At 36.2% G+C, this 12,742-nt stretch overlaps 1 protein-coding gene across 1 annotated transcript in view; it reads left to right on the forward strand.

The window, feature by feature from the left end:
• LOC103598565 (ELKS/Rab6-interacting/CAST family member 1-like) overlaps positions 1–12,742 on the forward strand; it is a gene marked incomplete at its 3' end in the record, with an annotated part of 256,924 nt that overhangs the window by 41,389 nt on the left and 202,793 nt on the right. The window contains exons 3-5 of the mRNA XM_008582571.1: positions 866–1,006; positions 1,869–2,009; positions 9,750–9,943. Of these exons, the coding sequence (XP_008580793.1) occupies positions 866–1,006; positions 1,869–2,009; positions 9,750–9,943 (476 nt within the window). The remainder of the gene's footprint in view (positions 1–865; positions 1,007–1,868; positions 2,010–9,749; positions 9,944–12,742) is intronic.

A 12,742-nucleotide genomic window follows, 5' to 3' on the forward strand; every position in this document is an offset into this window, starting at 1 on the left:
TAAGGTCACTGTTCCTTGAGTCTCCTGGACTGAGAATGCTTCAGGCTGTCTGCCAGCATCAAGGCTTGATCCCTGAATATATTTAGAAATAATACCTGGAAATATACTTAAATTGCATCAACTTTCAGATGTCCTGAGTATCTATTGATAGAAGTTTTAATGGTTTCTTTTTTCTTTACCCTGATTTATGCTTTAAGCTCAACGTATAATTCCCCCTCCCTTTTTGGTGTGTGAATTGGGAGTTGTTTCTATTGCTTTGTAGGTAATGTGAATTATGTATCAAAAAGGAATATTTGTTATTGTCCTTAGGATGTGTATATAAAGTTTTAGTTTCTTGGGAATTGAATAATGGGAATAGTCTAAAAGAATACTTTATTTTTTTTCTTTTTTTTTGTCTTTTTTTCGTGACTGGCAACGGATCACAACCCTCAGTGTCGCGCCCGTACTGGACCGGGACCGGCAACGGGATCGCAACCCGTGTTGCGCCTGCACCTCGCTCGGCCAGTGAGCGGCCGGTCTGTATGTGGGATCCGAACCCTCGGCAGGAGCGCCGCCGCGCTCCCAAGCGGTGCACTGTAGCAGTGCGCCACCGGGCCAGCCCTAAAAGAATACTTTAGTAATATCTCATATTAGCTGAAATTATAGGAAAAGAAATCTTGGGATTCAAAAGGACAAAGCCACATCTTTGTTAGGCAAGATAGGTGGGAAGGATGGATTCTTTAAAAAGTGAATTCTTTAAAGCTTATCAGTGTCTTTTGAGTAGAGGATAGAAGTGTGAGGTATTATCGACTAAAAGCAGAATTACAGTCATATATTCTAAGTATGAAAAGGAATCTCCTCATGTGTTGATGTGCTCTCTTACCAGGAGCGGACAATTGAACGCTTAAAGGAGCAGCGGGACAGAGATGAGCGGGAGAAGCAAGAGGAAATCGATAACTACAAAAAAGATCTCAAAGACTTGAAAGAAAAAGTCAGCCTATTGCAAGGCGACCTCTCAGAGAAAGAGGTTAAGATCACCAAAATGGAATCATTTGGTTTGCTTAGTTATTGCACTGTGTATATATGTGCTTGTTGTTTACACGATGTATATAAAAAAGCATTTGATGGAAGGTTTTCTTAATATTCTTAGAGCAGACTTTTCGTGAATACCTTAAGGAATATTTCAGAAAGTTTTGCAGAGACCTAGATTGGTTCATTAATTTCCTACATTTTACCTCTTTCATTGTGTTTTAAGTTGGCTTCTTACTTGTTAATGGCATTTTTGTCGATCCTAAAATAACTAAAGACCAGTTACATTTGGAGGAATATTGTGCTAAGGAAAGGTGACAGACAAAAGTAGAAAAATTTATTTATAATAGCTATTGAAGTGCATAGCAGCTGTTGAATTAGGTGACTTAATATACTTTGCTCTTGCTTTTGGAGAATCCTGTTAATGTGACCGAAATAGCAAAAATGCCTAATGCAAATGAGCTTTAGGATTTTTCTCTGGGTTTTCTTTCTAATGTCTTTAGGAAAATTTATGGAAATATTACTAGTAGAATTTTTCTTCTAAAAGGGAAAAATACTTTAAGTTAATGTAGCTACTGAGGTTGACTACGTAAACTTACAGTGCTTGGTCTACTTTCTTTTATTTTGTGAGTGGTTATATGTTGGTCGAAGTCTAAATCACTGTTCAATTGGTATTTCTTGGGAATCCATCTTATTTTAGTTAGGACTTAAAAGCTTAAAGCTATAATATTTAATATTTCATGAATGTTCTTGAAATGGGAATATGTCAATATTTGATAATGGAGAGAAAGTTCAAGCAAGCCACCATGATGATAAGTTTATAATTAGTGTTTATTCTGAGTGTGTATTGCTTCTTTTAGGCGTCACTCTTGGATCTGAAAGAGCACGCTTCTTCCCTGGCCTCCTCAGGATTGAAAAAGGACTCACGGCTCAAGACTCTAGAGATTGCTTTGGAGCAGAAGAAGGAGGAGTGTCTGAAAATGGAATCACAGTTGAAAAAGGTTAAAGGAAAATTCTGTCATTTTTTTGCTTTGCTTTAGATAAGACCATGTTAGATAACTCTGGGCTGTTTATATGGAATAATTTACCAATGCAATAGTAATGTTCCAAAGTTCAAAATACCACTTGTACCTGAATTAATTCTCTTAGCATCCTTACTCTGTTTTGTTCATGGGAATCTTCAAACACCTAGAAAATTGACAGTTTAGAGGAAGATTAATATATGCGGCTCCCTTATGGATGAAATATGAGACCACAATGTAAAACTCTCAGTTATCTGATATTTTTCTTTGATTAGAATCAGACTTCCTAGAAGGAGATAATGTAACAGTGATAGTCACTCACACTGGTGAACATTAGGACATGTTGCAGATACTTGCTGTCTGTTTTGTTGATTTATACCTCTCTAATATTTATGTTGCAGCTTATAGTTTTCAGAGCACTTTCATGTTCATTATCTCTGAGCTGTCAAGTCTGGGAGAATTGGAACAGAGACTTTTGACCAGTTACTTTAACTGGTTTCAGTTCATATGATTACTAATGAGTAAGGGGTATAACTTAGTCTTGAGACTTCTAGTTTTGTTCTCTTTCCATACATTGGGTGTATATAACATGATCCTCTCATTTAGGGAATGTCAAAAATAAAATCGTGGGCCAGCCCGGTGGCGCACTGCTACAGTGCGGCGCTCCCGCTGAGGGTTCGGATCCCACATACAGACGGACGCAACACCGAGGGTTGTGATCCCGTTGCCGGTCCCGGTCCGGTACGGGCGCGACACTGAGGGTTGCGATCCGTTGCCGGTCACGAAAAAAGACAAAAAGGAAAAAAAATAAATAAATAAAATAAAATCGTATTCTGAAGCTAAGGAAAGGAAGAGTATCTTAAGGTTACTTTTGAGTAACTTGGAAAGTACATTTTTTGAGATTAAAGATTCCAGTAATAACCAATTCAGATTCAATAGTTGGCTTTTTTTTTTCTTATTAAGAAGATGGAGGTAATTTTTCCATTGAATACCTAAACATTGAAGATGTAAATAGGGTTATAAAATGGAGAGGTAACTATTAAGAGTAATGTTATTTATTAACACTCTAAGCTTCCTTGTTTATGACAATCTCGCATTCTCTTTCTGTTTATTTTGGATCTTTCTGTATATCTTGATACTTCTATAGTTGGTCATTTATGTGGTCTCTTATATTTTAGGCTTTATAATTAGATTTATGAGAAAAAGTTATCTTTGAGTCAAGGAGGTAGGTGACTTTCCCCTCCTTTGATTTATTACCTTTTTTCTTCCCTTGCCCATTTTTCTTTTCATATTTTCCTTTGTTTCTTTCTGGACAATTGTTTCTTTTCATTTGAATCCATTTCTTTTTTTTTTTTTTTTTTTTTTTCCTTTTTGGGACCAGCCGCACCGCGCTCAGCCAGTGAGCGCTGTGAGCGCACCGGTCATCCCTATATAGGATCCGAATCCGCGGCGGAAGCGCTCCCAGCGCCGCACTCTCCCGAGTGCGCCACGGGCTCGGCCCTTGAATCCATTTCTGATATTTTTTTATTATACTGCTTTCACAGTGCCCAGCTCCAAGAAGGAGGTTGTTGTAGTTTTCTCTTTGTTGCATTTGTTCTTTCTTTTGATCTTTTCCTCTTTTTCTGCCTTCTCTGGTTTTAATTGAGCATTTTATATGAATCCATTTTCTCTACTGGGTTAGCATATCAATTATGCTTCTTACAACTTTTTTTAAATTGTTGCCCTAGGGTTTGTAACATTAACATTTTAGCTGATCTGACTCCTCCTTCAGATAATATTATCCCGCTTCACATGCAGTGCAGGTACACAGAGTATTCTCAGTTCCTTCTTCCCTTCCCTTAGGACATTGTTATTTCATTTATCCGTATACTATAATCACTCCCAAAATTTAAGTGCTTCTGCCAGCAACTTCTGTTCCAGGCAAACAGATCTCATCTCTGAATCTCTGGATTTACCTGTTGTATCATTTCTGTTTTCTGTCACTCATAACAGAATACCTGAAACTGGGTAATTTACATGGAAATGAAATTTATTTCTTTCAGTTTTGGAGGCTAAGAAGTCCAGGGTTCAGGGAAGGCACATCTGGTGAGGGCCTTTTCTTGTTGGGAACTCTCTACAGAGTCCTGTGATGATGCAGACAATCACTTGCTCTCCTTATAACCCCCCACCCCCGTCTACTCTAATGATGCATTAAAACATAAGCCCATTAATTCATGAATGGATTAATTCATTCACAAGAGCATAGTCTTCATGATCCAGTCACCTCTTAAAGCCCCACTTTTCAACACTGCCACATTGGGATTCAAGCTCCCCACACGAGCTTTGGAGGGGACAAACACTGAAACCATGGCTTCTGTCTCTCCAGATTTTGGGGTGGCAGTTTTCCTTGTGACCTCAGTTTTCTAACAGGTCTAAGAAAAGTCATGGATTTTCAATTTGTTAAGCTTTTTCTTTTTGTAAGGATGGGAGTGATGATTCCCAGTCTCTTTGCATGTTGGAGCCTGAAGTTATTGAAGTTTTCCGTATGGAATAGACCTACTTATTCTTATTTTTTGAAGATATTTACATGAATTTTGTTATTTAGAATAAAATTTAAAGAATAAAATAAAAATGCCATTTATTGCTTTTTTTTGGAAATCAGATTTGGTTTTCTTACTTAACACATTAATATTTACGAAATCAATAAGTGAACCCTCCCCAGGAATTTGAGAATGGATCGTAGAGGTCTATGAATTAACAATATACCTGTTTTGTACAGGTCTTTTAGTTCTGATATATGTCAAATGAACTTGAGTATTTTACCATATTATCAAAGCATTTCTAAATTATTATTTATATTGGAAATTTCCTCTATTGGAAAGAAAAAAAAAACAACTTTGGCTTTAAAAAAGGTCTGTCATAAAATAAATGAGAGCATATTTCCTAATTTAGATTGAGATAAAAGTTAGGTAAAATGTGAGACGTTGAACAGTTGTTATACATCCTATTTCAGATTTTTTCTCATTCTAGGGAATTCTAATTCCCCAGCATGCTTATACTTTAAAAGCTGGGCAAATATTGTTGGAAAGTTTTTTTATTTGCTACAATTTTCATTATTTTTAGCAGCTTATTAGGCCTAGAATTTTGTTCTTTGTCTTCTATATTAGCATTCTTTTTTTGCTTTATAGCTTATTTGTAGATTTACATGAAATACTACCTTGCATATTTTCTTTTTTCCTGAAAACCATAACTTGTTTCAGGTTAGTGTTCTAATTTATAATTATTTACAAGGCTGTGCTTTTCATTGGAATTTTCAGAGTAAACTTCTTCTCTCTTTTGTTTGGAGTAGTAAATGACTGGTCTTGAAGTAATGGAATTGAAGTCATTTTTTACCTATTTATAGCTTAAGAATTTATATCCTGTACCTGAATTTTGGTATTGTGTATCTTTAGCATGAGATCCTAACAAGAGACTTATTAAGGAAAGGGTTGAAACTCAATTTTTGAATTATCAGAATTCTTAAAAAGTACTAAAAATGAAAACTTTATTTCTGGAATAAAATATCTAGTTCTAGACTGACTTTTTTTTTTTTTTTTTTGTCTTTTTTGTCTTTTTTCGTGTCCGGCAACGGATCGCAACCCTCAGTGTCGCGCCCGTACCAGACCGGGACCGGCAACGGGATCGCAGCCCTCAGTGTTGCACCCGCACCTCGCTCAGCCAGTGAGTGGCCGGTCTGTATGTGGGATCTGAACCCTCGGCGGGAGCGCCGCCGCGCTCTCAAGCGGCGCACTGTAGCAGTGCGCCACCGGGCCGGCCCTAGACTGACTTTTTAATTGAAGCTTTTTTTAAAAACTGTATTTCTTAAACTTTTACTTTTTTTTTCTCTTGCTTATTGTATTCTTAAACCATTTCCTTCTATTTTTCTTCTTTTCTCCCTGACTCTTCTGACTCCCTTTAGCATCCAAGCCAGGAAATAACCTGACAAAGGGGTGCCATAAAATCCTGGTTGATATTTTTCTCTGTTTTGCACAAGTGACTTTTTACTGTCCTATAGAAAAGTGAATACACAAGATCTTTTCATCCTTCCCTTCTTAAAGTAGTTACTCTAGAATTTTTTTTTTTTTTCGAATGACTATTTTCTGAAGTATATTGGGATACATACAGAGTAGAAAAGTTTCTGTAAGACAAGAACTCTTCCACAGACTTTGGGGAAAGTTTACATTTCTTCTGCTTTTGTTTTGTTTTGTTTTTAGTGAGTTAATTCATTCAGGGCTGCTTCTCTCCCTTTGCTTTTACCATGTTGTAGCTTTTAACCACACGAGTTTAGGGTACAATTTCGCCAACACGTTAAAATACATGTCTGCCAAAAGAATCTCCTTTAAAGGCCATGCTTAGTAACTGTGGGTTTTCACAATTGGTGAAACCTGAAACAGAAGAAATTAGTAAGGAACTTAATCTTAAAAGTACAGTGGTTGCTACCAAAAGTATTTAGCCTAATTTATATAAAGATCTCTCTTTTACTCAAGGCATCAGAGCTTCCCTAAGTATAAATATATATTTACTCCTCTAATATATATTGAAACCATTTTAAGGGATTAAATATGTTTTGTTGTTTATTGAGCAGGGGGAAAAATCTGTCTTAACCTTTACTTTCTCATTAAATAGATTATACTATGAAAATGTTGATTTCTACTAGAGTATGGTTATTTGCATCACTCTATAATCATACATGTTCTAGTATGACATGTATGAAATGCAAAAGAACAAAATCTTTGCCTCCAGTGCATGTGTATTGATATTTTAATAATGTACAAAGTAGGCAATTTCCAATAGAACAGTGCCTGAGAATGGAGAGCCTAACCTTGGGTTAAAGTATTTTAAGGAGGATTGTTCATTGTTAAGTCAACTTTTCTTGTCCAAAGGTGACATTTTATACAGAGATTGTTATTTTGCAACTTTTGCTTCTGAGTGGTCTTAACTTCTTCATACTCTAAAAGCAAGGTGTATAGAATATCTACGTTTTCAAGTATAGGTTAATGGACAATTAGAATTTAAGGGGTAGGAAAGGGGAGAGTAGAACAAAGCCGTAAAATTAAACACTTCATTCAGAAAATGTCTTTCTTACTGATGCTATGACAAGTAATTCTATGGACATAAGACATGTTTACATCTTGAATTAAATACCATATTCCACAAATTAGAAATCTGTTTTAAAAGAATAACACTGATTTGAAAAATATCTCTTTTTTAGAGTTTGTATCATTTTTTGTAAAGCTGCAAAGATCTTTAAAGTGCCGTAATAGTCTTAGAATTTAATTTTAAAGCCCAAATTAAGTCAGCAAGAGTTTAGATGTAAACTACTGGATACAGAATTTGTTGTTATAATTAATTAGGGAAGTTTCATAATATCTTTGATTTATTGTATCTTTCAAGAATATCAAATGACAAACTTTATCATCCCGTGGGCTACATTTAAACTTGCACTTACATTTAATTACTGATTATTTTCTCTCCTTCCCAGTCATTCTTCTTTTCCTACCATTTAGGACTAGGGGCTGTTTTAAATCAAATGGAAACTAGCTCACTGCTTTTTGCATATTCATTTTTTCACCAAATAATTGAGTTTCTACTTTATGGCAGTTGCCTGCTGAGCACTGAGAATATAGTGGTTAATAAGACAGACTGTCCTTTGGCCTCATAGAATTTGTAGTCTTGGTCAGGGAAAATAGACACACAAGCAGGTTATTATAGTAAATCTCAGAGTGTGATGGAAACTTATATCAAAGAGAACTTATCTAGGCGAGGGTCACAGAGGACCTCCTAACAGAAGTGACATGCAGTAAGTCAAGACCTCAAAGTAAGGACTCACCAGCATGGTATGAAGGCCCAGATACTGATATACAGTAGTTATATTTGTGGAGTTTATAATAAATTATTAAAAACAAGAGTTATCTCAACAACATTGAATTGCAGCTGGCCTTCAGGTTTGTTTGCACAATCATCTTTTGTGCCCCTATTTCAAGCCCCTTCCTGTTGCTTATTTCGTCACCTCCTTTCTTTGTGAATACTGGGGATTTTCTCAATATCTCCTGCTTTTGTTTGCATCTTCAGTCTCTTCCTTTTATTATTTTTCCCCCTTCTTTGTGTATAAACACGGTCAGCTTCCCATAAAATATCTCCTGAGCGTGGTATTCCTCATACTTTCTTCCTCTCTCCTTTTCTGTTAGGCATACTTTATTAAAAAGTATCTATAGCCTTCTCCTGCCCAAGAAGGATTAACTGCTACAGGACTTTTTCTCCTACCATTAACAACTCAAAAAGTGGCAAAACAATGTGAAACAACTGATTTTAGACATTGGACAACAGTCAGTGCAAAACAGTGACCTATTTTTATCTTTCAAACTTGTATAGTTTTTGTTTCTTAAAATATACTTCACAAACATATCAGAGTTAAAGATTAGAGAAGCCAGTATTTAAGACATATAAAATATTTTTCACCATGAATGAAGTCTTAAACAAATGGACTTGGTAAAGGACTTAATTTTAAAAGCATAGCTGGGGGCTGGCTGGTTAGCTTCCTTGGTAGAGTGTGGTGCTGATAACACCAAGGTGAAGGGTGTGGATCCCTGTACCAGCCAGTAGCCAAGAAAAAAAAAAAAAAGTATAGCTATTACTTCCACAAACCATTTACCTCAGTTTACACAAACAATTCTCATTTACTCAAGGTACTTTGCATAAGAGCTTTCCAAAATATTTCCTACGAATATACAAGGGTACTTCAAAAAATTCATGAAAAGATTCATGTTATCTTTTAATTCTATTTTTCTACAAACTTTTTGAAGTCCTCTTGTATATTTGTCCCTTTAATATTTTTTCAAACCATTTAAAAAAAAAATATGTTCTGTTGTCTATTCAGTAAGGAAAAATAAAACATCTTAGCCTTTGCCTTCTCATTAAATACATTATGCATGCATGGCTTTAGAAATTCAAGAGGAAAACTAAGGACTTGAGCATTAGTTTTTAATTATTGAAACTGTTTTATATTCCGAAATGCATTGACAGTATTATTTGCCTCTCACATCAGAATCCTGAATAAGAATTCTTTTCTCAGTTCTAAGTGCAGTTTTTGATTTTTGACCTCATTGTTTGTCCCATGTTATCATGTGAAATCCCGAATCCTTATATTAGGAAGGATGTACGCGCATGTTGGTAGCCATTTACTTAACCTACCACCATTTTTATGGCATCACACTTAGAGTATCTGTATGATTCTCGATACTCAGGGCCATGTGATTCACACATGTTTGATAAAGCAGCTTGTAGAAGAAGGAAGTGGAAGTGAGAGTCTAGCGGGAATTGCGTCTCAACATTGATGCTAGTTGTAGAAAGATCAGCAGTGAATCCCTAGTGGTGCCTTTTGATATTATCTTGCGGAAATAATGGTTTATTAGTACATCTGAAGCATCTCTTTACTTATGATGATTTTTAGCCTAATAAATATTCAGAGATGTAATATTTTTTAAAAACTAATCAATTTGGAATCAAATATAATTACTTCTCCATGTATTACTAATTGTCTATCGACTACTTAAGCAGAGGAAAACCTTACAAATTGAAGACTAGCTATTAGTTATTTGATAATACTCTATTTAAATTGGGATCTAAATAGTTCTTTGGAACATAGTTTGCCCACTGCTACTGTATGTGTATTTGATAGGATTTGTATACTTTTCTTTGTAGGCACATGAGGCAACATTGGAAGCCAGAGCTAGTCCAGAGATGAGTGACCGAATACAGCAATTGGAGAGAGAGATTACCAGGTACAAAGATGACTCTAGCAAGGCCCAGGCAGAAGTTGACCGCCTCTTGGAAATCTTGAAGGAGGTGGAAAATGAGAAGAATGACAAAGACAAGAAGATAGCTGAATTGGAAAGGTAAGGAAAGGAAGCTGCATGGAACTCACTAGGTTAGAAAAGTTAAAGTGTGGTTTTAAAACTATGTACTTTTGAGGATATAACTTTTTCAATATATCTGCCACTGAATTAGCTTGTGGAGTGCTTGATAGTACTTTATTATCTACTATTTATTCTACGTCATTGTCAATTCTTTGTTGCAGTCTCTAAAGGTAGCATAGAATGGGAATAAACTGGGAAGCTATGGACTTCAACATCATTGATTGGCAAAAGAGAAAGTATTAAGAAATTAAAATTTTCTACTAGCTAATCAAGAGAGTGCAAATAGCTACTTGATTTTTATTATTTATTTTCTGTATAATGAGCAAAATGATCCTCAAGTGTAAGGAGTTTATTTTATTATAGGTTGAGACCTTTTTTGTTGAGCTGATGCTCCTTTCGGCTATGGATTTTTAGACTTTTCATAATTTGTGTTGTGGAGAATTAAGGTATGACATCAGAGCATAGATCAAAATTAGAAGGACAAGGGACATTTTGAGGACAGTTTAGAAGACTCAGATGTGATTTTTATGGAGCTCCGACTTTGAATTTTTCAAAATGGGCTGTGTTTGAGCAGATCCAGCTAGACAGCTCTCCTAGAATTTTTATTTTTATTTTTTCTTATTGCAGTATTTTAAACTAAAAATCAAGCATATGCCTCTTGAACCTCTTCTTTTATACCATATACTTAACATAAATTCACAAATGTATAGAAACAGCTCTTCTAGTAGAACTTCGTTAGTTACCCATATTCTTCTGGACAGCCAAAAGACCAACAGTGACAGAATGAAGTCATTATTCTATGTGGCTCCTTGGGGACTGAGCCTTAGGAATAATTTATTTTCATGCTCTTGAAAGCTAAGAAGTATTAATCTACTTTCACAAATTGTTGGTGGACTTGATATTTTCCTCTGAAGTTACCATTTTCTCCTATTCTGTACCCAGAGAATTTTGATTTTCAAGAAACTACAGCAAAATCCAACCCTCACAGTTCTCCTTAACTGTACTGAAAGTGTGGATAACACAGGCTGATTAGCTGCTCACTCAGCTTCCTCTTATTTTGATATTAACTGTATTTATTTTCTCTAGTTCTGGATAAGGCAAATGGATAAAATTCTTTAAATCAAACCTTAAGTATTACCAGAGCCTCAAGATTAGATTATGTGCATTTTTATGTCTCCATCTTTGTACTGCACCCTTACCCCCAACACACACATGCACACACCCTTATATACTCACATGAATACATAGCTCTCTTTTGTATGGTTCTGAAATCAGCAGTAGTACTGCATAGATAGTAAAATATAATACTTTTGATTGATTAGTGACTTCCCACTAAGTATATTTCAGAAAAGAAATTACTTGAGAAAAGTTTTTTTTAGTTTGTTTTTTTGTATTAGAAATCTAAATTTGAGGCCGGCCCGGTGGCGCACTGCTACAGTGCACCGCTTGGGAGCGCGGCGGCGCTCCCGCCAAGGGTTCGGATTCCACATACAGACCGGTTCCCGCTCACTGGCTGAGTGAGGGGCGGGTGCAGCACCGAGGGTTGCGATCCCGTTGCCGGTCCCGGTCCGGTACGGGCGCGACACTGAGGGTTGCGGTCCGTTGCCGGACACGAAAAAAGACAAAAAAGGAAAAGAAAAAAAAAAAAGAAATCTAAATTTGAAATTATTGCTTGCTATTTCAGCTTGATTGAATAACATTTTTGATTCATTTTTGGCCCCAATACTAATTTTGGGAGTTAGACATGATTTGAAGGACAGTAGGAAATAGGACTAAGTCTATACTTGATATCCAAAGCACACCAAATAGCAGCTTATTTTGACCACTATGTTTCTCACATTTTGAGAAAGAGTTGTAAATGATCTACTCTTTCCACAGAATTTGACTCATAAATTGGAAAAAGCACTATACAATTCTGTCTTCTGGTCATGAAGCACTGTAATTTTATTTTAGGACTTGACACAAAGTTTCTTGGCTACGCCCCCTGCCACCCCCACTCCCCCCCAAAAAAAACCCCAAACAGCTTCCTTAACTCAATTTTTGCTACCAGCTTTGTAATTTGTTATTCAGTAACATAGTTAAAGATATTGTATGGACAGTAGAATCAGAATTTGTGAAAGAGATCTACCGTGGCATTTTATGGAAGAGAAAACAAACAAACCAGAGTAATTATCCCTGAAGTTATATAGTAGTTGAGCCGAAGCTAATAAAATGTGGTTTTTACATTGCAACTCAGTTTTCTTTCTGTTCCACCGTGGCTAGTTATGTTCCTTGTTGGCTTACTGGCAACTGTTATTTGAAGGTTCCCTCTTCTTACGGGATTTATCATTTTGCCCCATCTTGACCCAGTGTCTTAAGCAAAAGTAGTTATATTCGGTATTGTCTTAGAAAATGGCAAGTAGATTTTAGTTTCACTTATGCCCTTGAATGCCATTTTTATAAACTGAGCTCTCCTTATTCTAGGAGATAATCAGTGCATTGTATGTCAAAGAAAGTTGGAGTTATATTACACTTCTTGTTCTCGGACTTCGTACTGAGGTGCATGTGCGTGGCAGTGGTGTTCTTACTAACCATTTGCTTCTTGTGTTGCCATTCCACTGTTTCCTGTGTGTGGGTGTCTGTCTTGCTGTAATTTATCATTTGAGTTTCTTCATCTTTCTTTTGATTTGTCTTATCACGGTCCTTTTCCATTGGGTTTTGGGTGTCTGTGTGTATATGTGTGTGTGTCCCCTCTGTCCTTTGGCCATGCTGTTTCTCAGAAAGCCAGCCTCCTGCAGA

This window comes from Galeopterus variegatus, unplaced genomic scaffold (genome assembly GCF_000696425.1).
Source record: "Galeopterus variegatus unplaced genomic scaffold, G_variegatus-3.0.2 Scaffold2670, whole genome shotgun sequence".
Classification (NCBI taxonomy): domain Eukaryota; kingdom Metazoa; phylum Chordata; class Mammalia; order Dermoptera; family Cynocephalidae; genus Galeopterus; species Galeopterus variegatus.